The sequence below is a fragment of the Pipistrellus hanaki genome (assembly GCF_964339955.1).
Source record: "Pipistrellus hanaki genome assembly, chromosome: 1".
NCBI classification, from domain to species: Eukaryota; Metazoa; Chordata; class Mammalia; order Chiroptera; family Vespertilionidae; genus Pipistrellus; species Pipistrellus hanaki.
This window is the reverse complement of record NC_140503.1, coordinates 181739238-181763467: the sequence shown is the minus strand read 5'-3', so window position 1 is coordinate 181763467 and position 24230 is coordinate 181739238. Positions and strand designations below refer to the sequence as shown.

The window sequence follows — 24230 nt, the reverse complement described above, 5'->3', positions numbered from 1 at the left end:
CTTCTCCCTACCACGCCGCGAGCTCCAGGGGGTAATCTATGCCACAGCAGGGAGGATATCTTGTTTGTCTATATCTTCTTTATGCACCACGGCGATGAGTGCACAAACCAGGCTCTGCGTGACTGCTCACCAGCAAAGTTCATAGACTTTTCAAGTGTTTGTTGTCGTTGTATGATTTCTACCAAAGCCCATCTCACTAGAACTTATGGATCCTAAGGTTAGACAAAAAACAACCCCGACCTCATAGCATGGAGTACAATTAAGAAGAGGAAACTATAAACAATGGTTATAGATAGTGTTGCAAATGGAAATTCTAGAGCCTGTACTTATTTAGTCAACAAACACCCACCGCTGAGATGTTTTCCTCTGGTCAGAAAGACCATGAAGTGTAATTGGCCGAAGCCAACAGTTCATCTCTCTGAGGCTTGTTTTTCTTGTGACAACAGTGAGGGGCGGACTGGTGACCTCCAGGCATGTCCGGCTCTCACAGGCGGTCCAAGGATCTGACGTCACATGATTTTTGCCCTTCACCCCCACAGCGTACTTCACCGTTGCTGTGGGTGCTTCTGCAGGTCTTTCAAACAGATGTGGACAGTCTCCCGATCCCCATGGTTATGGGTGGGCCACTGGCAGCCAGGAAGTTAGAGCGAGCGTGATCCTGCCCCTCAACCACGGTTGAATAATGGTCCAAGAACGAATCTCTGACCCAGGCAGGGCCAATCTAGATCCTTTTTTGGGAATCAAGACTTGACCCTAAGAAAGACAAGACTAGCCAAAACCAGTTTGGCTCAGTGGACAGAGCGTCGGTCTACAGACTGAAAGGTCCCAGGTTTGATTCCGGTCAAGGGCATGTACCTTGGTTGCGGGCACATCCCCAGTGGGGGGTGTGCAAGAGGTGGCTGATCAATGATTCTCTCTCATTGATGTTTCTAACTCTCTATCTCCCTTCCTCTCTGTAAAAATCAATAAAATATATATTTTAAAAAATGTTGTGTTTTTTTTTTTTTAAGGAAGAAAGACAAGGCTGAATCAAAGCTTAGCTTGTAAGAACCAAAAGCTGTGGACTAGCTCTCCAGTTGTTCATTCAACTAATACCGAGGCAGCATGCCGGCCTGTTCTAGCGTCTCCTGCAGGCTGCAGCAGGTCTCAGAGGACCGCCTGGTTTCCCGCCGGCTTCCCAGTTCCCAGCCCCAGGCTTCCTGAGGCCGCCACACCTGAGGCTGCCCTCAGGTTCCCCGAGACATTCTTGGTCCTCACAGCAAACGATCCTTTCTCTGATTACGTTAGTGCAATTTGTTGGCATTTTAATTGCAACGAGAGAGTTTCAGCTCCCACCTCCCTCTCCACCACCAGCTTCTCGGGGCCTCTGAGCAGTTGTTCTGTGTTTCCTTGTGGCCTTTTCCTAGTGCCACCAAGACAAGGATGCTCTCAGACGAGCTCAGACGAAGGGCCCAGAGCTGCCTGGGACCTCTTGGACTCTTTTTCAGAAATCTTTTTTACTTTTTCCCCCCAATTAAGCATGGCCACATAAGAAGTGGAACAACAAAACAAAAACCTTCTTAAAAATACACATAAAAAGAAATAAAAAGGCCTTATGCAATTTTCAGATAAAACCACCCTCCTCGCGCCAAGTCCGGCGGAGGAAACATCTTGACAAATCATGTCCGTTAGTCAAAACAAGCTGGGGTCCAAACACATGGAGTAGATATAAAATCTATTATTTTCAGGAGACTGAAACCCAAACCACAAATTCCAGAAACGCATTTTGAAAGTGCTGCCCATTAGACACGCTAGTTTTAAATTAAATTAACGTCGCAGTGAGGGGGAAGGTATGCTTCGGTTTATTTATTAGATCACTATCGAGCTTTCCTGTAAGGAGATCAAGGTGCTCCGGGAACGGGTGTCTGCAGAGAAGACTGGTGTTTGAAGACCGCCAGGTTCTGCCAGAGCGGCTTCTCCCCGGCTTGGCTCCCCCTCCCCCCAGGGCACTGCCCTTTGAGCCCCGGCTTTCTGTGGCTAACCACAGTCCTTCGGGCTGAGGAGTGCATTTGGCTGGCTTGAAACGCTTTCTTAGAGAAGCATGAAGAATGGTCTCATGGGCAGGCTCACTCTTTTCCCCTGCGTTACCTTACAGGGCTCCGTGGAGTGAGCTGGGGAGAGGAAGGGCCTGCAGCTCAGTCTCTTATTTCCTTCCTTCCTTCCTTCCTTCCTTCCTTCCTTCCTTCCTTCCTTCCTTCCTTCCTTCCTTCTTCCTCCTTCCTACCTTCTTCTTCCTTCTTTCTTACCTTCCTTCCTTCTTTCCTACCTACCTTCCTTCCTTCCTCCTCCTCCTCCTCTTCCTCCTCCTCCTCTTCCTCCTCCTCCTCCTCCTCCTCTTCCTCCTCCTCCTTCTTCTTCTTTCTCTCTCTCTCTCTCTCTCTCTCTCTCTCTCTCTCTCTCCCTTTCTTTGTGGAGATTATATTATTTAAAAAAATATTATGGACAAAGAGCAGACAGGCCTTTCATTATCAAAGCCTTTGGGACTCGCCTTAAAACCAGGTCTGAAGTGTAAGTGAACTTTCCATCCTCTAGGTTGTAGGGAAAACTCTGAGACTCCACCAAACACCTTCCTTGCTGAGCTGGATGGTCAAACGTATATTAGGTGGAATATATACTGTATTTCCCAAAAGTGGCCACAAGAATATTTTCTGCTTCTCATGCTCTTGCTCTCTTCTCAAAGGAAAGAGTGTGTCCCCTCCCCTCGACCCTGTGTGCGCACTGGTGTCTGCCTGCACATATGGAGTCTGTGAGAGAGATGCTGTGTGGCTGCTGAGAATTCTCCCTGGCATGTTCTCTCAGGAGTCTGGCCTTGCTGGTCTCTAGCCCCGTCTTTGGGCACAGCTGCCATGCTGAGAGGAAGCTCAGGCCACATGCGGAGGCCTGCGTAGGAGGAACTGAGTCCCTTAGCGGCCAGGCTGGGCTGGGCTACCCGCCCACAGTCAGCATCAACTTGTGAATGCGCCATCTTGGAGGTGAATCCCTCCCTGTTGAGCTCTGCCCAGAGTACTGGTACAGCTTCCTGAACAGAATAAATGATCAATATTATTTTAAGTGTCTGGAGACGGCTTCTCTGCAGCAATAGAAAACCAGAACGGGGGATGAAGGACTTCTCTGGACAGTCTGATGCATGGAGAAGCACATGCCAGGGGTCTTCAAACTACGGCCCGCGGGCCACATGCGGCCCGCAGAGGAGTCTGATCCGGCCCGCCAGGTTTTTTGGGCAGTGAGCGCAGCCGAGGTGTTACAGTAGGAATTAGTAGTTCATATAGTCCGGCCCTCCAGCTCTCTGAGGAACCGTGATCTGGCCCCCACTTTAAAAAGTTTGAGGACCCCTGTGCTAAAGCAATACAGAGAGCGATTTTAGCAAGTTGCAGTATGATGCAAACACGGTTCTGACGTTAGTAAGGGCAGAATCCAGCTGCTCTGACTTCCCTCTCCCGGAGGATTTACTTGATGCAGAAAATCTCAGATTCACAGGCATTTTTCTTGACTTTCAGTGGCTGCAGACATTTACACGAATGAGATGGACGTCTGTGAGCCACTTCCCAGTGCCTGGGATGAAGCGCGGAGGCTGTGAGGAGGGCCGAGCACGTGCTCTCTCCCAGCACACAAGACCATGCTTCCGGAGTGTTCCAGGTGGAGTCTGTGTCCTGCCTGGCCAGGGTCTGGCCCTGCTGGCTTCTATCCCCTTGAACCGTCTTGTCACGGTCCATGCACGGAATTTCAGCTCCCTACAGCTGGCCCCAGGAGGCACAGGTTATATCCCCCGAGACCGGGGGTATCAACAGGTTGGACACACGGTGGAGAAGAAGGGGTCTGTCTGGAGAAACACATCACAGCCTTACAAACATGGTTCCCACCAGCCCAACAAAAAGGACATTAGATGCCATATCTCTCTGGCAACAGCACATCAATAGTGAAACCTGAAACCCTTGGGCATCTGTTCTCTGCTATTTAAGTCACTTGTCCACTCGGCAGTTGGTCTGTATGCACCAAGGGCCTACGCACTGCCTCTGCACAGGGGCACAAAGTTACTCAAGGTGGACTTTTCTCTAGAGTCACAGACTGGCCAGGGTCACAAACTCATAAAAACGGGAGTAGGAAATACTTAACCAGCACGTACTGTAGGCCAAGCACTGTCTTCAGTGCTCTAGATGCATAAACTCATTTAATTCTCAGAACAACCTACACAGTGGGTACTATTATCATCCCCATTTCACAGATGAGGAAATGGAGGCCCAGAGAAGTTAAGGGAGGCACCCAAGTCACACAGCTAGTTCTAAGCCAGACAGTCTGACGCGGACGTGTTACCACTACTCTCTATTGCCTCCTGTAAACAGACGAAGCGATAGAATGAAGTGACTGCTGTTAGGCAGCGTATACTGGTTGGTCTTCTATTATTTACAAAACCAGACAAAATCATGACAGATGTTAAGTAGAAAAGAGGCCCCCAAACCTCCCCCCGGAACACTCATCCTGCTGCCTAACCACCTGTAAGGACGTCTCTCCTCTCCACTCCTCAGAGCTCTCACACGACAGAACCAGCCCTCCGCCTCTCTCTGTTCCTTAGAGACAAAGAGGCCGGAGGAGGGGTCTGAGCCACACCATGTGCGCGGTCAGGAGCAGAAACTGAAGGTTTCCTTGATGGAGGTGGAGTCAGGCGTCCGTCGCCCCCACGCACCTGGCAGCAGGGTGGTGAGTGGGAGCGAGTGGCCGCTGCCTCTCTGGGGTTACATAAGGACAAGACAATGACCAGCTTCGCCTAGTTTAGCAGCTGGAGAGGAGGGTCAGGGATTCCTTTGAGGGTCACTGGAGTTGACAGATCTATCCCCTGTGAAGTTGTTGAAATACGGCTTTTGCTTAACACATTGGGGACGAATCGCGAGAATCTGCCAGCTTTGTGTAGTTCCACTCCATATTACACAGTGTTTTACAGAGTATCATACTTTAAAAAGATCGTAGCTTGGAAGGACGTGTAATAAATAACTGCAAAATGCAATGGTATTTAATTTTAAAGCGTGCCTTTAGCATTTATGTAAAAACGTTTTTGTACTGGTTCAATAGAAACTTATCTGGCCACGGGGTAAAGCTAGCGATTAAACTCCTGGTCCGCAATGTGTTAAGGGCAGAAAGTCGGAACAAGGAGCCAATGACTCTAGCTGACCACTGGGCCACCCTCCAGACCTTCAGCGAGCGCCTGCTGTGAGTAAAGCCATGGGGACTTGGCCTGCGTTTCGAGGAAGCAGAAATTAATGGACCCAGACCAGCCCTCCATCCTCCCAGCCACAGCTTTCACGTTCTTTTCACTGCGGCCTACAGCGAGAGATACATTTAAATCATATGCGTGTATGCAGGCACTGGATTGGTCTGTTTCACCTTGCTAGTCTGTTCTTTTATTATTATTATTTTTTTTAAAAAGTGATTGCAATCCAATGAATTGGTATCTTTTGTTGTTGTTAATCCTCATCTGAGGATATTTTTTCCATTGATTTTTAGAGAGTAGAAGAGAGGGGGAGAGACACACAGAGAGAAACATTGATGTGAGCGACACATCATTGGTTGCCTCCCCCATGTGCCCCAACCAGGGCCGGAGATCAAGCTTGCAGCTGAAATAGAACCCGAGACCATTCAGTCCTCCTGTCCTCTGGCCTATGCTCTAACTACTGAGCAAAACTGGCCAGGGCCAATGAATTGATATCTTGATCCCTACTGTGCAGTGGATCAAGTTGTGCAGCTAGAAAACACTGGGCAAAGATACCCAACGTGTATCGTTGTAAAACAATGTGTAAACGAAGCCACAGAGGTGTGTGTGAAAGGTACGGAGTGAAGAAGACGTGGGCTAGGGGCCTGGGAACCCTCTCCCGTGTTCTTTCTGTGACCTGTGGTGAAGCGCCTGCAGCTCACCTGTGGGAAAGTCTGCCGGCCCCACTTCCTGACCTAGCACATCTCTCACCAGCTTCTCCATGGCCCTCAGCCACACCGGATCTACAGATACTGCCCCTGGGCGACGTGAACTAACGTCATCTGTGACACCAGCGGGGAGTCCAGGGCAGGGTAGCCAGCTCTAGGGCTCTCTGAAGTTCCCTGCGCACAAGGATCCCAGAGGGACGCCTGCCTTTCACCGGGCTCTGTCTTTGCTTCTCTCAGGCTCAGCACCCATTCAGTGAGTCCTGAGTGGGAGATGGGGGGCGGAGTAGGCCCTGGAGGGGGAGTGGGCCAGCAAGTGGCAAGAGAGCCATGACTGTTGATGCAGAGGTGTGACGTGAAGAGGCAGCTCAGTGCCAAACACAGATTTCCTCTCCTGGCAGAGGTTGGGTGGGGTGGGGGGTGGGGCTGCGCTCTGCCAGTGAGCGGTGGGGCCAAGTCCCAGGAAAGCAGACAGGGTACCAGCAGATGCCCTGGGAGATGTCCCTCATACTGGCTGCCTCCATGGCCAGTGTAGGAATGGAATTAATTCATGAGCTGCACCGACACGGGGGAGGGAAAATATCTGTGCTAACGAGTCATCATGAAGAAAAGGATTAATGACATAGGAATATTTAACTTCCAAGGAAACGCCAGAAGCATCCTGGAGCCAGAGCATGTGGTGAGGAGCAGGGGCTTGGGAGGAAGACTGGCCGGAGCCAGATCCTGGTGTCCCATCTCCTTGGTGCTCTCCTGGAAGACATCTGAGGACAGAGAAGAGTACGAGTTCACGCCTCCTGCTTACCCTTTCAGGGCTCAGTTTCCCCAGTGGGAAAGCAGGGGTACCGATAGAACCTACCTAGTGAGGTTTACATACGAGAATGGCTGGCCCCAGGATACATACTGAGCACAGGCTGGCTGCATAACATTGGGCTGTAAGTGAGAAAGAGTGGAAAGCAGGACCAGGGGGCTGGTAAGAAGCCACAGCTACCCGCCTCCTGCATCTCCTCTCCACTGGCCTCAATGCAGAGTCACTCTAGTGAGGGCATCACCTTCACCTCAAAGAGGAAGCCACAGTTAGTTCCTCAAAGCCCTATTGGCTATTCCTCTCTCTGTTTGTCCCAATTTTGTTGAAACCCTGAATACACGGGCCAGAGATAACTTTCCTTGCCAAGTTCCATGGAATAGTGGGAAGAGCCAGCATCCCACTGAACACTGGGACGGGAGGGGTCTTCGGCCAGCCCTCTGAGACTCTCCCACCCTCTGTAGGCAGATGAGGCGCCCCTGGCAATGGAGAGCAGAGGTCCAGCAGCTGGGGGCTGGTGGTCGAGGACCCGGATGGATCCCGACAGCTGCTGGGAGAACACACATTCTTTCCCCTTAAAACCCATGACTGGGGAGCCTCCTGTGAGATGGGTCTTGGTGTGCAGGAGGGTTTCTTTATGACCCCAACTGTGGAGGCCTGGAGGGGAGGAGCACAGCGGTCTGGGGCCCAGGAGGATTCTGCCGTCTTCCTAAGCAAAGCCCACCCTGGGACCGTGACGTGTCTGACCACGGGGAGAGCGGCAGGAACACTCCGCAGCACTTAAACGGGTGACTTCCAAAGGTGGCATCTCGTGGTTCAGGAAACAGCTACGGAAACCAGCAGGGGACGGTCCTCCTACCTGGGCCTGCAGTGCTGCGCAGTCCCTGTGCACATTAAGGCACTGGGAAGCTCAGTGGCAAACGTTTTGCCTTGATTTGCTGTTTAACCCAGTGTTTCTGAAACATACTTGGTCGCCGGCCCTTTTGCTAAGGAACAAGTTCTTCTGTGGAACATTGCTGGACAAAGAGCGAGTCAGGGCCTTCTCCCATACACACTGGCCTCTCTACAAACGAGAAACTCGTGTGGCGAGCAGGGTGCAGGCGGTCCGAGCTCCAGGTGTGCTGTTGGCCAGACCTGCCTGGGAAAGGACACACACAGCCCCCGGGGCCAGCCTCAGACCTCACTGACCAGGCCTGAAGGTCCAGGCTGGTTACTGCAGTCTCTCTTCAGGGTGAGGGCCAAGCTTCTGAGGGAGGAATAGGTCAGAGGCCGTGTATAGCCTGGAAGTTTCTGTATGAACCAGCCGTCATGAAGGGCCACTGAACAACCCTGGGCTATTCTCAACACCGGAGAGCCCAAGACAGGAGCCTCAGAACAACGTTGGGAAGTTGATCTGCGCTGCATTATTTCACACACACACACACACACACACACACACACACACACACGTCACCAGCACTCATTGCTGCAGAAGTTGCTGCTCATGGGGAACAGCAGGAAGGAGATGGGCACGTCCATTCCGGCCATGAACTGCGCGGATCAGAGTCTGACTGTCTGGCTTCTGTCCTCTGGCTTTGGGGTGGACCCGTTTTCCTGGCAGATGCATATATGAACTCTATGTAGATTAATTCATGATTTTCAAAGATGCTTTGAAGCTGGCAAAACATTCTGTTATTTCCAAGAGTTATTACAACTGAAATCCTGGCACAGACTGGGAGGTCAGCCTGTAATCTTATTTAGATCCTTTTAAATTCAGAAACTTTACAGTGGGTTAAAAATAGATCGCATCTGTGTACTTCTGCTCCTTTCATCGCCACTGCAAAGGCTGTGCAGTGATTTTTGACCCGCCCTCACTATTAGCCAGAGCAATCCTAGCACTTGTCAACTGGGAATGTGTGAGCCCAAACAAGTCATTTTTAAACGCAGATTGAAGCAGCCACTGTGGAAAAAGCAGTATGAAGTTACCTCAAAAAATTGAAAATGGAATTGCCTTATGACCCAGCTATTCCACTTCTGGGAATATGTCTGAAGAAACTGAAACAACTAATTCGAAAGAATATATGCACCACTGTGTTCACTGCAACTTTACATACAGCAGCTGAGACTTGGAAGCAGCCCCAGCTGGTTTGGCTCAGTGGATAGAGTGTTGGCCCGCGGACTGAAGGGTCCCAGGTTCGATTCTGGTCAAGGGCATGTACACTGGTTTCAGGCTCGATTCCTGGCCCTGATCAGGGCATGAGAAGGCAACCAATCCATGTGTCTTCCTCACATCAATGTTTCCCCCCCTCTCTGTTTCTCTCCCTTCTTTCCACTCTCTCTAAAAATCATAGGAAAAATACCCTTGGGTGAGGATTAACAACAACAAAAATAAAAAACAAACAAACGAACAACAACAACAAAAATGATTTGGAGGCAGCCCAAGTGCCCATCAGTAGGCGAATAAATAAAAAAGCTATGGTACATTTACACAATGGAATACTACTCAGTCATAAAAAAGAAGGAAGTCTTACCTTTTGTGACAGCATGGATGGACCTGGAGGTTATTACGCTAAGTGAAATAAGCCAGTCAGAGAAAGACAAATATCATATGATTTCACTTACATGTGGAATCTAACAAACAAAATAAACTGTCAAACAACATGTAAACAGACTCATAGATACAGATAACAGACTGACTGACAACTGTCAGAGGGGATGGAGGTTGAAGGACTGGGTGAAAAAGGTGAAAAGTCTTTAGAAAGTGGGTTTTGGGGAGATGCCAACCATATGATTGAGCAAAGTTACTCATTATCCTGCATAATAAGCTCTAGAACTATTAACAGCAGACTATCACCAATCAAGAACAGGAGAATGGTACATGGATTCGTGTGTCATGGGAATGTGGCCAGGGAGGAGAACGTTTTTAGCAGTGCTACCCTGCCCTGAAGGGCTGTGCCTTCACAGGAAACATCCCAGTGCGTACATCAAAAGAAACTGGAGGAGGCTGGAAGGGCAGGCTGCTCTTCACCAACAGTTAAGTGAAGATTGCACCTGGTTTCAGAAGAGTCAAAACACTGCACGGTATCTTATGGGGCAGCGGGCGGGTGAAGGGCATGCCAGCATTTTCATGCCGGCAAAGATAGCATTCCATTCAGGATGACCTCTCCGTGGCGGCTTTACCTTCATGAACATGCTAAATCCAGTCTTGAGGAGGTCGGTGAGGCCTGACGACATGTGCTCGATATCAACAGGATCTGGCCTTTCGGGATCAAATATTTCCTCCACAACCTGCTTCAGCAACGGCTTGTAGGATGCCTGGAAGGGTAAAATATTGCGCTGTGAGCAACAGGGTTTGTCTGGTTTGTCTGGAGAGAGGATGGCTTTATCTGCACCCAAGGAAACAAAACAAGGTTATTTTGATACTGAGCCAAGGCTATGGTTTTGTGTGTGAAAAGGCAATTATAACAACACTGGATTTTTTTGGTAAATTTTCACCCCAGTACCTCAGCACTGTTGCTTCTCGTATTCCTTATAGAAGCAACTCTCTCATCCCTAGAACTGTAATCACAGAATGGTTAGTTTTCCAATTATGATTGAAAGTGATGATTTTATGCATGAAGTACACTGGAAAACGAAGTATTGTCATTTGGTATACACATATAGATGGTATCCAGTTTTTTCCTAAACATTGTTAGAACTATGCTCCTTTGCTAGGAACTCAAATGTTTACTTTCTTTCTTTTTAAAAATGTCTTTATTTATTTTAGTGAGAGGAAGGGAGCAGAGAAGAGAGATAGAAATGTTGATCAGCTGCCTCCCGCACACTCTCTACCTGGGATTGAGCCCACAACCCAGACATGTGTCCTGACTGGGAATAAAACGGGTAACCTCTTGATTCATGGGTTGACGCTCACACCAGCTGAGCCATACCAGCAGGCGGAAAAAATGTTTTCGTACAATGTTTTGTTGTCTTCCAAGCCCAAGGCATTCCCTCCTTCCTCTACAGAGCTCAGCTCCAAGTAGGACTTGGACGGAGAAAGCAGCCAAGGTGCCAAAAAGGAATCCGACCAAGGTCAGGGCTGAAGAGAGGCAGGCCGCGTGGTACTATAAACATTTCAGTAGAATTTAGTTGAACTTTTGATAAATAATGCTAAATGCTTTCCTTTTCCGTGACCTGAATAGCCTATCCACACTTAGTAATACTTGGAGGCAGCTGGTCTAACTGAGCATGCTCCCCACCTCTTTCCTTGGTTCTCCTTTCTACCAAGCTCCTCCTCTCATCTCCTCCCATCAGCGGGATCACCTTCCTCCCAGTCCTGTGGCTGCCGCTGCTGTTCCAGTTCCGCAGGGCACCCAGTGTGAGCATAAAGGATAAAGGGAGAAAGAATGACTTCCCTCAATGCATTCTCTCAGTCTCTTCTATCTCTACCATGTCTGTTACAGGCTCAGAACAGCCAGGCTCCAGGAGGACTGGTGAGACGTCTTGAACTCCTGTTTCTCTCTTTGCATTGGCCAAAACTGTGAGCTGCCTTTAGTAAGTATCCAGGATATTTGGTGCATCGACATCATCTCTGATTTCATCTTGCTTTTCTCACTTGCAATTATTTTTTACTCTTATTTTCCCTTTATTCCTATTTTCTTACCTAAAATATCTTAAAAATAAAGCAGGGCATATACTATCAAAATCATAAACTATCATTTTGCTAGAATGCAACTGGTGCATTTGTCAGGGATGAGATGCAGGGAGAAATGGCAACTGCTCAGTTGTAGCCTGCTTATGTTTATTGGTCATGTAGACCATTGCATGCCCAGAGATCTCACAGGTTAATGCTTTTGAAAGTAAAGCACTGGGCAGGAACACTGTTAAGACAGAAAATAACACACACACACACACACACACACACACACACACACATACACACACACACATCAACCTTGCTCATTATAAAGCTATATCCAGAGAAATTTTAAAAATTTACCATACATGCAAAAATCTATAGGTTTGAAAACACACTTTTGATGAGGCAATCATGAATTGAAACTCTCATATATGGCTGTTGGAAGGGTACATTGCTACAATTAGTGTGGAGAGCCTATCGATATTACAATTACATTTGACCTAGCTATTCCACTTGTAGGATATGTTAATACATTAAATATGTTGATATATGTAAATGATGCTCATAAAGAGTTGTTTATTGTTTGTAATAGCAAAAGATTGGAAACAACTCAAGGGCCTATCATTAGGGAGCTGTTTAATAAAGGGATGCATCCACAGTAGGGGACGCTACGAAAGTGAAGATGGTCCTGGAATTGTCTACTCAGCCAGAAGCTACCCACTTCTGAGAAAGGACCACAGGGAAGGTGGTGATGGGGGACAGGATGTCTTCCGCAGCGCCCTGCTCAAAGTTTCCCTCGCACGCTAAGAAAGGGCCGGAGGGGAGATGAGCCGTGTAGTTTGTCTCAACATTAACAGGGCTAACCATAGTAATTTAATTTTCCTAATCAAGCATTCCCTGCCAGTTCTCCTTTATTGGGGGGTGGGAAGAGGAGAGGAATTAGACACAGACGTTTTCATCCTTCCCTGATCTTGCTGGTCATTTATCCCTTGCTTACACCACATCCAGAGTGTGTTGGCAGTAGGGGTCGGTGCCCACCTCAGTCACTCAAACACCAGGTTCCTCCTCCTTCAGGCCCGAGGTCCCCACCGCAGCCCTTGTAGCTCATCATCAATGAAGTAAGAGAGTATGAAGGGTTTCCAGAGAGATTTCAGGAGCTCTGCCCGAAAGTGATCTGTATCGCTCCCACCACAATTCATTGGCCAGAATTAGTCATAAACCTACATTTCCCTGCAAGGGACTCTGGAAAAGGTGGCCTCTCTGTGCCAGGGGGGAAAGCAGTGGAGTTTGGGGTCCACATACATTGTCTCTGCTGCAGACATATTGTAAAGTCGGATGGAAACATGCACATAATTAATCCCTTAACAACTGACAAATTGCATGTTGTAGGCGAAGTACTATTAAACCTTTTCCCTTCTGCATAAGAATTTGACCTTTGGTTAACTTTTTAGCTGTTTCCCTGGAAACCTGATAAGGGAAGAATGTCAAACGCTAGCCAGGCAAGATTGCTTAGGATAAAAGTGACCCCTAGTTGGTTAACTGCATTAGACTGGGAGGTCTATAAATATTGGAGAGAAGGCAGACCTTTGGGCTTCTCTGAGTCTGATGACTCTTGCACGACTGGCATAACGGGGCACGTGCCTTGGAGGGACGCCGGAAGCTATACTGTGCAGTTGTTCCAGAGAAATTGGCTCCTATGGGAGACCAGGGCTTTAAGGCAGGGAACTGTTCCCCCCCAAGACCCCGTCCCCCAACCCCGGCCCCCAAAGTGAGTCTAGTTCTCGCACTCCTGAGCTGTCCCCTCAGGACCAAACTGAGTAATGGTGGTCACAGGGAAGGGGAATGCCCACTGTTTCGCAATGGTGAGCTGTGTCCCGGCCTTGGGCAGACTGGTGTCAAGAGGGGGCTATGACCACAGAGCCGACTTACCCGCCAGGCACACAACACACAGAGTCTGCGTAGGACCCGGGAGACCTTTAGGGACCCATGAAAATGCAGTAATTTCTTGTAAAATTAGAAGGGAAAAGTGAATTTTTAGGTCAAAGAAAATGTTTTGATATATACTATTTATATACTTGTCTCTACACCAATACAACGGCATAATAAAATGTTTGGTATTTTTTATTTTTATAAAAAAAGGGGGCCACAAACTCAAAGCAGCATAGGGCCATGAAATTCCTATTACCCTGTATGACAGTGTCCTGAGGCTGCCTGGAGGTTTGTTAGAGCTCAAAAAGACCCTCGATGGGAATTACATATGAAATAATTACACTTACAAAAAGTGATCTTACACCAGAAACTCTTTTTCTTTAAATGGCCAGTATGTCTTCTAGAACAAACTGCCCTTTTAAAAATGCCATATTTAATTAAATTATGAAAAATAAAATATTTATGTCTGTGTCCTTTTCTTTTGTGATGGAGACAATGTGTGATTATGTCTAGAAGACTTTTATTGACCCAATAAAAGTATTGACATAGCAGGAGTTTCTGCCAGGATACACGTCAGAGATAATTTTAAGAAACTAGCTTAACTCCAGTGTCTTCTTGAATTTGGTGCACATTAAAGGTGGCCCAGGATTAGTTTCCAAGAAAATCTGAGTTGTTGCCACAGCCACATCCCATGGGTTAGGGCTGCTGACCTCGCTTTGCCGGTTGGTGACGGTGCAGCGAGGGACTGAGTCCTGCTCCTGCAGATGCTTCTGCCTTTTCTGCCAAATTGACTCTCAACAACCAATGCCTTGGGAAAACGTGTAGATGTGTAGAGACAATATTCATTCTGTTTCAGTCCAAGACTGCTCAAAACATCTGTTCAAATCTGCTCATGGTTTGACTATTCTATGGTTTATTTATTTTTATTTTTTGCTATACTAAGATATTTCCTCCTTTCATCTTTTACTTAAAGAAAGTGGTTTGCTCATCCATCCATCCATCCATCCATCCATCCATCCATCCATCCTTCCATTCATCCATCCTTCAAAGGAGAAGCAGATGATGCACTTACAATGTTTTTGAGTGCAGCCCCTTCCATTTCAATGTGAGGACACCGACGCCCAGAGTTAGCACTAGGATGCGCGAGTTCACAGAGACATTCAGAAGCAGTGAAGGAGGGCAGCTTTCCCAGACCCCAGTTTACTCCTGGCTCCTCTGCTTCTTTCAGAAAGGACACTAGCAGGTCTGGGTTCGGGGGCAGAGTCAGGACGAAGAACAGAGTGCAGCGCTTGGAAAAGAGCACTTGGTGGCCAGGGCAGGGGTGTGACCGAGACGGGCCAACAGACTGTGCAGGGAGCCCCATTTCACCAGGCACAGGATGAAACAAGCCTCCTTGGGCACGGCTGCTTCGCATTGCCCTTGTTCAACATGCCAGAGGCACGGAAGACGGCTCGCATCTGTGGAAAGTTTTCCCCGACACAGCACGGCGCTGCGAAACCTCTGCCAAGGCAAGTCGTGCAAGAGCCATATGGCATTTCTTTCCGAAGGGGCTCGCCAGCTCCTGGCCCTGAGACATGCCCGATACTCCCTGCTGCTGCTGCTGAGGAGCGCAGCCCACTGAGGACTGGCACTGGGGAGGAGGTGGAACCTCCCGTTAAACTGGAACAGTTGAAACGAAAGGCATAAGACTCGCTGCATCAGCAAAACTGGGGCTTAGGTTTCTAGCCAACAGTGTCTGCGAACAAACAGGACCTTTCCAGTCACACTGGTGTCACAATGAACCCCTTCCTCGCACAGCAGCCAGCAGGACAGTCGGCTTGAGGGTCACACTGTCTGTGTAGCCCATCTCCTTAGCAAAGGGAAAGGCGAAATGCTACAAAAGAGGACAAGGAGAAGGCCTACTTTGTCCTTTACAGCAAATGTTACATAGTGCTGTCTACGTGTCGGCTCCTGTCCCGAGAGCTTTATGTAAATGAACTCACCTAATCCTTCAGTGTGGTACGTGTACCCCCAGGGGTACGGGAAGAGTTTGGTGGGGGTATGCATTGCACCGGAGTTTGGTGGGGATATGCACTGCACCGTGCTTAGCTGCGCCTAATTCTTCGTTCTCATGAGTACGAGGGGTACCCAGCGTTAAGAAAATTATAGAAGGGGTACACATATGTCAAAAGTTTGGGAAACACTGCCTTAGGGCATCTGTATAGGGAGCAACTGTTATTAGCTCCTTCCTGCAGAGGAAGAGCCGGGCACAGAGAGGGGAAGCAACGTGCCTAAGGTAACAGCTCGTAGGGGGCAAAGGTGGGCTATGGATCCGAAAGCTCAGGGTCTCAGACTGTTCTGTTAACCTCTGTGCTAACCTCCCTCCTGCTAACTATGGAGAACATAAGAAATACCATCCATGCTGGAGAAGACCCCCCGTCCAGGATCCACCCACCCACTGGTCCACTGGGTGGCAAGCACTGAGCGCAGCTCTGCCTCCAGCTTCGGTGGTGTGCTCCTCCAGCCAGGCACTCCCACGGCAGCCTCTTGGCCCCCCTCACCCCTCTCCTGACTGCGCCAGGGGAGGGCCAGGTCTGTGCTGATGTCTGGGACTCGTTTCTGGAAGCCCAGAGATTTTTACATGTACTTAATTCTTTGTATGAAACCAGTCTCCTTAAAACAAGGAGAGGGATGTCTGCTTTCCGTATTTGAGCTGTGACGGACACTTTTTCCTAAAGGGCTAAATGATGACGTTAAGCCAGAGGTGTCTCTAGTATAAACAAAAGACACAGGAGTGAGTGGCTATGAGCAGCCGCTCGTGCAGGCTGCACTGGGAGGGAGGGGCTGGCAGGGCCTGGAGATCCAGGGAGAGCCCAGATCTGCAGTGCTGCTCAGAGCTGGACCGGAATCCAGGGCCGGACCAGGCCCGGAGCCCTCCCAGGTGTCCTGGGGATGCCTAGGCATCTCAACGGGCCAGACAGAAAGCAAACATTTTTCCTGGAGCCACAGGGCTGAGGACCAGACTGGGAGGAGAAATGGACGGAAGTTGCTCAGCCAAGACCTGTCTTTAAAACTAGACACAAACTGGACTCTGATTCTGGTCTGAACATTTGTCTTTTTATAATTACATGCACTTTGTGTCCCATCAAATCTTCTGATATGTAATGAAGATATGTGCATTGCATACAAGATAAACCCAACAAATATTTATTAAACATCTATTATGTGCAAGATACCACTCTAGTCACTAAGGGTATGGCAGTGAACAAACCAGATCAAAATCTGTATTAAAGCCTCTTTAAATTGGAAAAATATTAAAAAACCAAAATAGGTAAAATTTACCCATAATCACATCCAAACAGTTTTCTCTAAATATGCAAATACAGAGTAATATATAAATTACAGAGTCATCACAGGCCCTCCTTGTCCATCCAACCCTTCCCATCCCTCACAAAGTAAACATTATAATTTTTTCCAAAAAATTTAAAGACTGACTAAATATACATACCCATATACTTTTTATCATTATATGTTTTAACCAAAATAGAAAGATGCTTTGTGGAATGATCTACAACATGTATTTTTTTCACCAAATAGATCATGCACCTCTGTTTTAGTTAGAATTTTCTGAGAAGCAGAGCCTGAGACATGGGTTCAAGTATAGTTTCTACTTAGGACACTTAGATCCATCCCATTCATTGTCATGGTTGCACAGCACTCCACTGTCTCTCTATCATTATTTATTTAATCCCCTTGATGTATACACACACACACTGCCCCCCACCCTTTGTCCCCATGTTTCATTGGGGACAACTCATCTTCCAGGGCTCTGAGGTCTGGAGAAATGAGAGTGTTGGCATCAGGGAGATGTAGTCTAGGAAGCTTATCATTGTCCTTACCATGATCCAGATTTATAGCGAATGCATACTTATGTGAAATTGGCCAAATCAGTCACCATGATGATCATAACAGTGAACAGACCTCATTAATTTAGTGGTCTGTTTTCCCCTTTGCCAACTCTAGTATATATTCACATCTTGACATTCTTTGGTCTAAATTTCATCAGTTCTATCATGTCTTGTGGAACTAGTCTATACCACAGTATTTAAGATTGCTATTTTTAAAAAATATTTTTATTGATTTCAGAGAGGAAGGAAAAGGGAGAGAGAAATAGAAACATCCATGATGAGAGAGAATCATGGACTGGCTGCCTCCTGCAAGTCCCCGACTGGGGATCAAGCCCACAACCTGGGCATGTGCCCTTGACCAGAATCAAACCTGGGACCTTTCAGTTCACAGGCCAATGCTCTATTCACTGAGCCAAACTGGCTAGGGCAAGATTGCTTTTTTTAAAAATAGCAAAATGGCATATAATTAATTATCTGAGTGACTGCACCTGTGTTGGAAGAGATGTTTTAGATCACTGAATGAAGGATGGGAACTTGTGTTTCTAAATTGAGTGCCAGTTTCTAAGGTCTTTTATATCTTTTTTTTTTTTTTTTTTTTTTTTAATAAGTTTTTATTTTTCATATTATTACAAATGTTCCTTCCCCCCGCCCCCCACCATTGCTCTCCTCCACCAGGTTCCCACCCCACCCTCTGCCCTTTCCCCTCTCCCCATTGTCCTCATCCATAGGTGCACAGTTTATGTTCAGTCTCTTCCCACGCCCCCCTCTCCCCTTTTCCCCAAGAATCGTCAGTTCACTCCCCTTCCATACCTCTGATTCTATTATATTCAACAGTTAATATTGTTCATCAGATTTTTTTAATTTCCTTGGTTTTTAGATTCACTTGTTGATAATTACGTATTTGCTGTTCATAATTTTTATCTTTGTTTACTTTCTCTTCTGAAAGAACCCCCTTCAGCAATTCATATAATTCTGGTTTGGTGGTGATGAACTCCTTTAGCTTTTTTTTATTAGTGAAGCTCTTTATCTGGCCTTCGATTCTGAGTGATAGCTTTGCTGGGTAGCTTATTTTTGGCTGTAGGTTCTTGCTATTCATCACCTTGAATATTTCTTGCCATTCCCTTCTGGCCTGCATGGTTTCTGTTGAGAAGTCAGCTGACAATCGTATAGGTGCTCCTTTATAAGTTACTACCTTCTTTGCTCTTGCTTCTTTTAATATTCTCTCTTTATCTTTTGCTCTTGGAATTTTAATAATGATGTGTCTCGGTGTGGTCCTCTTTGGATTCCTTTTGTTTGGAGTTCTGTGCGCTTCCTGGACTTGTAAGTCCAATTCTTTCACCAGGTGGGGGAAGTTTTCTGTCACTATTTCTTTCAGTATGTTTTCGATATCTTGCTCTCTCTCATCTTCTGGAACCCCCATAATTCTGATGTTGGTTCGCTTGAAGTTGTCCCAGAGGTTTCTTACATTATCTTCAATTTTCTGGATTCTCTTGCCTTCTAGCTTCTGTGGAGGAGTGTCTTCTGGCTCTTTATGTTCCAAATCTTTGACTTGATTCTTGCGATCTTCCCTTTTGTTTTTAGGACTCTGTAAAATATGTTTTATTTCAGACAATGTATTCTTTATTTCTTGTTGTTCCCTTATCATTTCTTGATGGTCTCTTTTCATATCCTCATAGGTCTTATCCATCTTTTCTAGGAAATTCTTGAAAAACCTTATAAGCGTAGATTTGAACTCTATATCCAGACGCTTTTTGTCCTCCATTTCTTTCGTTTGTGATCTATTTTGTTGTCGCATTTCGCAGTTACAGATGGGACGGGGTTTCAGGGTGGAGCCTGCAGCTTTGGCTTCCGTCAGCCCCGCCCTATGCGGGTCCTTCAGCTGCCGGAGCCTCTGAGAGAAAGGTGCCCTCGATTTTCGCCTGCTGCCAAACAGTCTATGCTCTCCCACAATGAGCCCGGTATTGGGGTTCAGTTCAGTTGGAAGTGGAGTTGGAGGTGGCGTTCAGAGCAGTCTGGAGCCCCAGTCTCCTTCCCGTCAGGGCAATCCCGCGGCACAGCCGACTGTCCCTTCTCTGGGGGCAGTGTGCGCGCCTCTGGGACCTCCTTTCTCCGCTACCCCGGGGTTCCGACTTACAGCCCAGCTCCCTATGGCTGAGCCTGGGTCCCCGGGGTCTGGCCCAGAACTGGAGTTCAGAGCAGTCAGGGGCCCAGCACAGTCGGAGTTTTATCTCCTTTCCGCTAGGGAACGCCCGCCAGGCACTCGGCCTCCCTCCTCTCCGGCTCCGTCCTCTCCGCGCGCCGCGTGTCTCCGTACCTTGGGCTTTTACAGCTCCTCCGCGCTTCCTTCTGGTTTTCTCCTTGCTTCTCGTTGTAGGATTTCCAGTCAGTCGACTTTCCTGTAGTTCTGGGTATTGTCCATTTTATATTTTAGTTGTATTTTATTAAAATTGTTGTGTGCGGCTGCGGCTAGTTGCCTACCCGAGCAGCCATCTTGGATTCTCCCAGGTCTTTTATATCTTAAAGGGTGATATAAAAGATGGTGATGCCCATCAGCACCACCAATGAATATTTCTGTAGCCTCCATGAGAACCACAGTACAGTAAGGGAGGAGATTTTGTATTGGCAGTGAAGTCCTGGCATCTGGCTGGCCTGGTCACCTGTGTGCCTGTGGCAGGTCCCCTGGCCTTCCTAGATCTGGATAACGGCATGTCTCTGGCTTACTTGTCGTGAGAATGAAGGAAACATGGAAGGCAGGAGTGCTCTTTCAGTGTCAGCTGCTCCATGAACGTATGGTGGGAAGACTGCTTTGCTGGGCTGCAGTGGGTCACCGTGGCTCTCATGTACACACCTGCCTTAAAGCCAGCATCCTGAACTTTTCAGTCTTCACTGACAAAACATTTCACTCTTAGCAACTAGAGTGGGTTTCCATGGAGATTTCATGGGAGATGGAGGAGAAGGCTCCTTCACACGCACAAGCAAAGCTCAATGACCTGTCCCATCAGAGACACCTGCTCTTCCTTGAAAGCTCATTGTGGCCACCAGGAGCCTGGCTTCTGTCTCCTTCCTGGGCTCCTGTCTTCCTTCACTCCTGAAGCTTCCCTTTGGCTTTCTATAGCTCCCCCCTGCTGGGTTTTTAGAGAGCAATTACTCCTTCATTCATGGATTCCTTACTTCCTACTCACCAAACACTCCCCCTCCTCCTTAGAGAGCAGTGAGGGGCTTTCAAGAAACAAATGCTTTTGCTATCACCAATGTGGTTTTTTTCCCCCCCCATTGCCATAATACTATTAGGCAATTTTATTATTCTAATTGTTCAGAATGTTATGGACTGCTTAGATCCAGAAAATTGGGAATCACTAACGGCCAGCCCCTCATGTGGCATCTGTAGAAATTAGAGACAAAGAAGGGAAGAGACTTGCCTAAGGTTACAGAGGAAGGCTGTGACAGCTATAGTTATAAAGTGGCTACTGTCCCAAACCATCGCTCACATCACTACACCAAGCCTGCTGTACAAATGCATTGGGATGCTTTTTTATTTTTTATTTTTTTAAAGGACATCAGGCCTAACATAGCCTGTATATTTATTTTTAAAATGTATTATTAATTTTAGTGGGAGATAGAAACATCAATGATGAGAAAGAATCATTGATCAACTGCCTCTTGCATGCCCCCTACTGGGGATCAAGCGCACAACCCTGGCCTGTGCCCTGACAGGGAACTGAACCATGACATCCTGGTTCATAGGTCAATGCCCAACCACAGAGCCACATCTGCAGGGCTTGGAATGCATTGAGATGCAGGGGAACCCAGAACTCTGAATGGGAAAGGGACCTGGAGTTCATCTAGGACGGACCCCTCATTTTAGAGAGGTTAACATGGAAATGTTTCTTATACTCTTTGAATCCTAAAGATGCCACACAGATTACATGGTTCCTTTGTAATGTATGTACTAGTACTTGCCTGGTGGGTATGGTTTCCAGGGACATACACAGACTTGAACTGCTTCATGAGACTCCGAGCTCCGGCAATGTCCCGGAGAGACGTGAAGAGTGCATCCACGGCAGCTTTGGATCGGTGAAATGTCAGGTGAATCGAAGCGTCGCAGCCTGAAACAACGCAGAGGCATTTTCTTGGGTGAACAAATATTGAAATTAAGTTTCAGTCAATGCAGCCTGAGCTCGATGTAACACAACTGGCATGTTTTTTAAACCCTAGTTCCCCCAGCGGTTCACTCAGTGGGCTGCTTCAGTCACCCACGAGCCATGAAATGTTGACTATGAATGTCTTTGACAGAAGCAGAACTCAGCAGTGCCTGGGACCGCAGCTGCTGGCTTCAATCCCCAGACTGCAGACGTTCCACAGAGAGGAGGCTCCCCAGGGTCTACTGTCCTCAGAACACAGTCTGGGAAAACCGGAGGAGACATGGGAAAACACAAGAGCGCTGCGATAAGCCTCTCTTGCTTGAATGCCGCCAACAGTTTCCATGAAGCAGGACGGCAAGACTGAGAAAGATGACAGAGCTCTCCGATCGCAGAGCATGCTGGGACAGGCATCTTTCTCCCGTGCTGACAACACAGATGGCGCATTTCAAAAGGCAGCCATTCAAAGTCAATACAACTCAAAGGGGGCCTTATAAGAAGACCCCTCTCAGTGACGATTCTATTTCTTTAGAAACATATAATAGATGAATGCATTCTCTATCTTGTTAGAAGCTCATGCAGAGGAGGATGATGGTGGGTAAGTCAGAAGTTAAAAAAAAAAAGATTAGAGGTGAGCATGTTTGACTTTCTTCAATACTGAGTTAACGCATTAATCCTCACATCACTCATATGAGATTGGAGCTATTATCTCCCCCAGTGCAGGGATGAGGACTAAGTAGCGCTCCTGTCAGCAGGTACTGCCAATGCTCTGCCTGCGCCTGCTCAGTCACGCTGGACGGTGCCCGTAGGTTTGGGGAACTGTTCCCATGTACCCTGACTGCTTCTTACCTCAAGTAGTTGATCTCTCTCTCTCTCTCTCTCTCTCTCTCTCTCTCTCTCTCTCTCTCTCTCTCTTTCTTTCTCCTCTCTCTTTCTCCTCTCTCTCTCTTCCCCTCTCTCTGTTTCTTTGTTTCTGTGTCTCTCAAAGGCTTTCTCCAATTGTGGGAAAATGTTTGGCCTCTATGCGGAGCAGACTGGGGAGTCAGCACTCACAGGAACAGCCCAGCTTGCTCAACCCGTGGGAGAGCGATTCTGCAGTCAAATGCTCTACCACTGAGCTATACTCCCTCTGGGAGAGCGATTCTGAACTGTGGTCTCCACAGCGTTCCCAGGGGTCCCAGCAGCACGGAGTCCCAGTTGCCCACAGCTGTTAGTCACTCAGTGAGGGCCCCCTTTCGGCTTCCCTCCTTCCCTGTCTCACTTCTCTACTTCCCGACTGCGTCCTGGGATACTTTTCCAAATGCAGTGCTTTCACCCAACCTTGTCTCAGGGCCCCGGAGCTTCTGCAGCCACTTGAACACAGCAGCCTGGATCCAAAGCCTGCATTCCTGGGTTCTTTTGGGGGAACAGTTTTAAGATAGTACTCATATATGATACTGTTAACCTGTTTAAAGTTTACAACTCAATAGCTATAAGTATATTCACATCATTGTATAGCTGTATAATCATCATCATCACAATCAATATTAGAACATTTTTATCACTCCAATAAGAAACTCATTTGCCCATTAACTGTCATTCCCCATTTCCCTGTAAACTGCCCCCCCCCCCCCATGACCTTTCCCCCATCCATACTTTCTCTCTCCATGGATTTACCTACTTTGGACATTTCATATACATGGAAGCATAAAACATGATTTTCTGTGACGGCTTCTTTCACCTAGCATCCTAGTTGTAGAATTTTTTTTTTTTTTTTTTGGTATTTCATTGTTTTTCTTATTGCTAATATTCATTTATGGATATACCACATTTTACATATCCGTTCATCAGTTGATGGACAGCTGAGTTATTTTCACATTTTGGCTATTATGGATATGCTAGTCTTACTTTTGAGTGGACATACATTTTCGATTCTATTGGGTGTGTATCTAGTAGAAGAATTGCTGAGTCATATAGAAACTCGGTGTGTAGCCTTTGGGGGAACTGCAGACTGCCTCCCGAAGTGTCTGCACCACTTTATATTCCCCCCGCAGGCAAGAGCGTTCTGATTTCCCCGAATCCTCAACAATGCTTATCATCTGTCTTCAGGATTGTAGCTATCCCGATGGGTGTGCACTGAGGAGACACTGGTTGATCTTGATAAAGAGAAATCATTGTTAGGGAGTTCAGCCAGATCCAAACAAGTGTAAACTAGAAAGGAGTGCTTGGAAAGTGCCTAGGAGCATCCAAGGAACCCAGCGGCAGCGGATTCGGGGAGGTGGATGTGAGTAGCTGAGGCCCTCCTCATAATTACTGTGGACACTGTATATAACTCTTAAAGCATGGGCATAATTAGGAACTGTTTTTATGCACATTTCTGACACCCAGTGCATGTTTGTTCATCCACACCAACCGATTCTCTGACTCTGCAGACACCAGCTGAGTGCCCTACAATTCCGTTCAGTTCTGACACTGACCGAGAGAGGTTAGTGCAGACGCCTCAGTTTAAGGGCTCAGTCCCACAAGGCCTGGAAATTGTGGATTTATACATTGAAATCAAGCAAAGGCTACATGATTGCAAAGAGTTAGGTCACTTGTGGCACAGGCTGTTGGGCAAAAATGTTTAGAGATTACTGGCAATGAACAAAATGAAACCAACAGAAAAATAAGACTGCCAAAGGAATTGTTGGAAGGAAAAGAAAAAGTCCTAAATTCGCCGATAAAGTAAAACTTTCCTGAAAAACAGCCAATTACCTACTGTAGGAGGGCAAATTCTGCCCAAACCATCAACCTTTTAGCGTGACTGGCATCCTTAAAGGGATACACACACACTCGCACGCACGCATGCACGCATGCACGCACGCATGCACACAGTTTAGAAATGTGGATCAGGGAGGACAACGGCTTGTGCAATATCACATCCCTATCCCTTGCAAAGTCAGAGTTCAAAA

At 47.4% G+C, this 24230-nt stretch overlaps 1 protein-coding gene across 1 annotated transcript in view; it reads right to left on the bottom strand.

Moving 5' to 3' along the window:
- The window catches only part of SCFD2 (sec1 family domain containing 2), a 318795-nt gene that overhangs the window by 14949 nt on the left and 279616 nt on the right, over nt 1-24230 (bottom strand). Inside the window, exons 6-7 of the mRNA XM_084899934.1 lie at nt 21122-21267; nt 9908-10042 (exon numbers count right to left, since the gene is read on the bottom strand). Coding sequence (XP_084756060.1) covers nt 9908-10042; nt 21122-21267 — 281 coding nt within the window. The remainder of the gene's footprint in view (nt 1-9907; nt 10043-21121; nt 21268-24230) is intronic.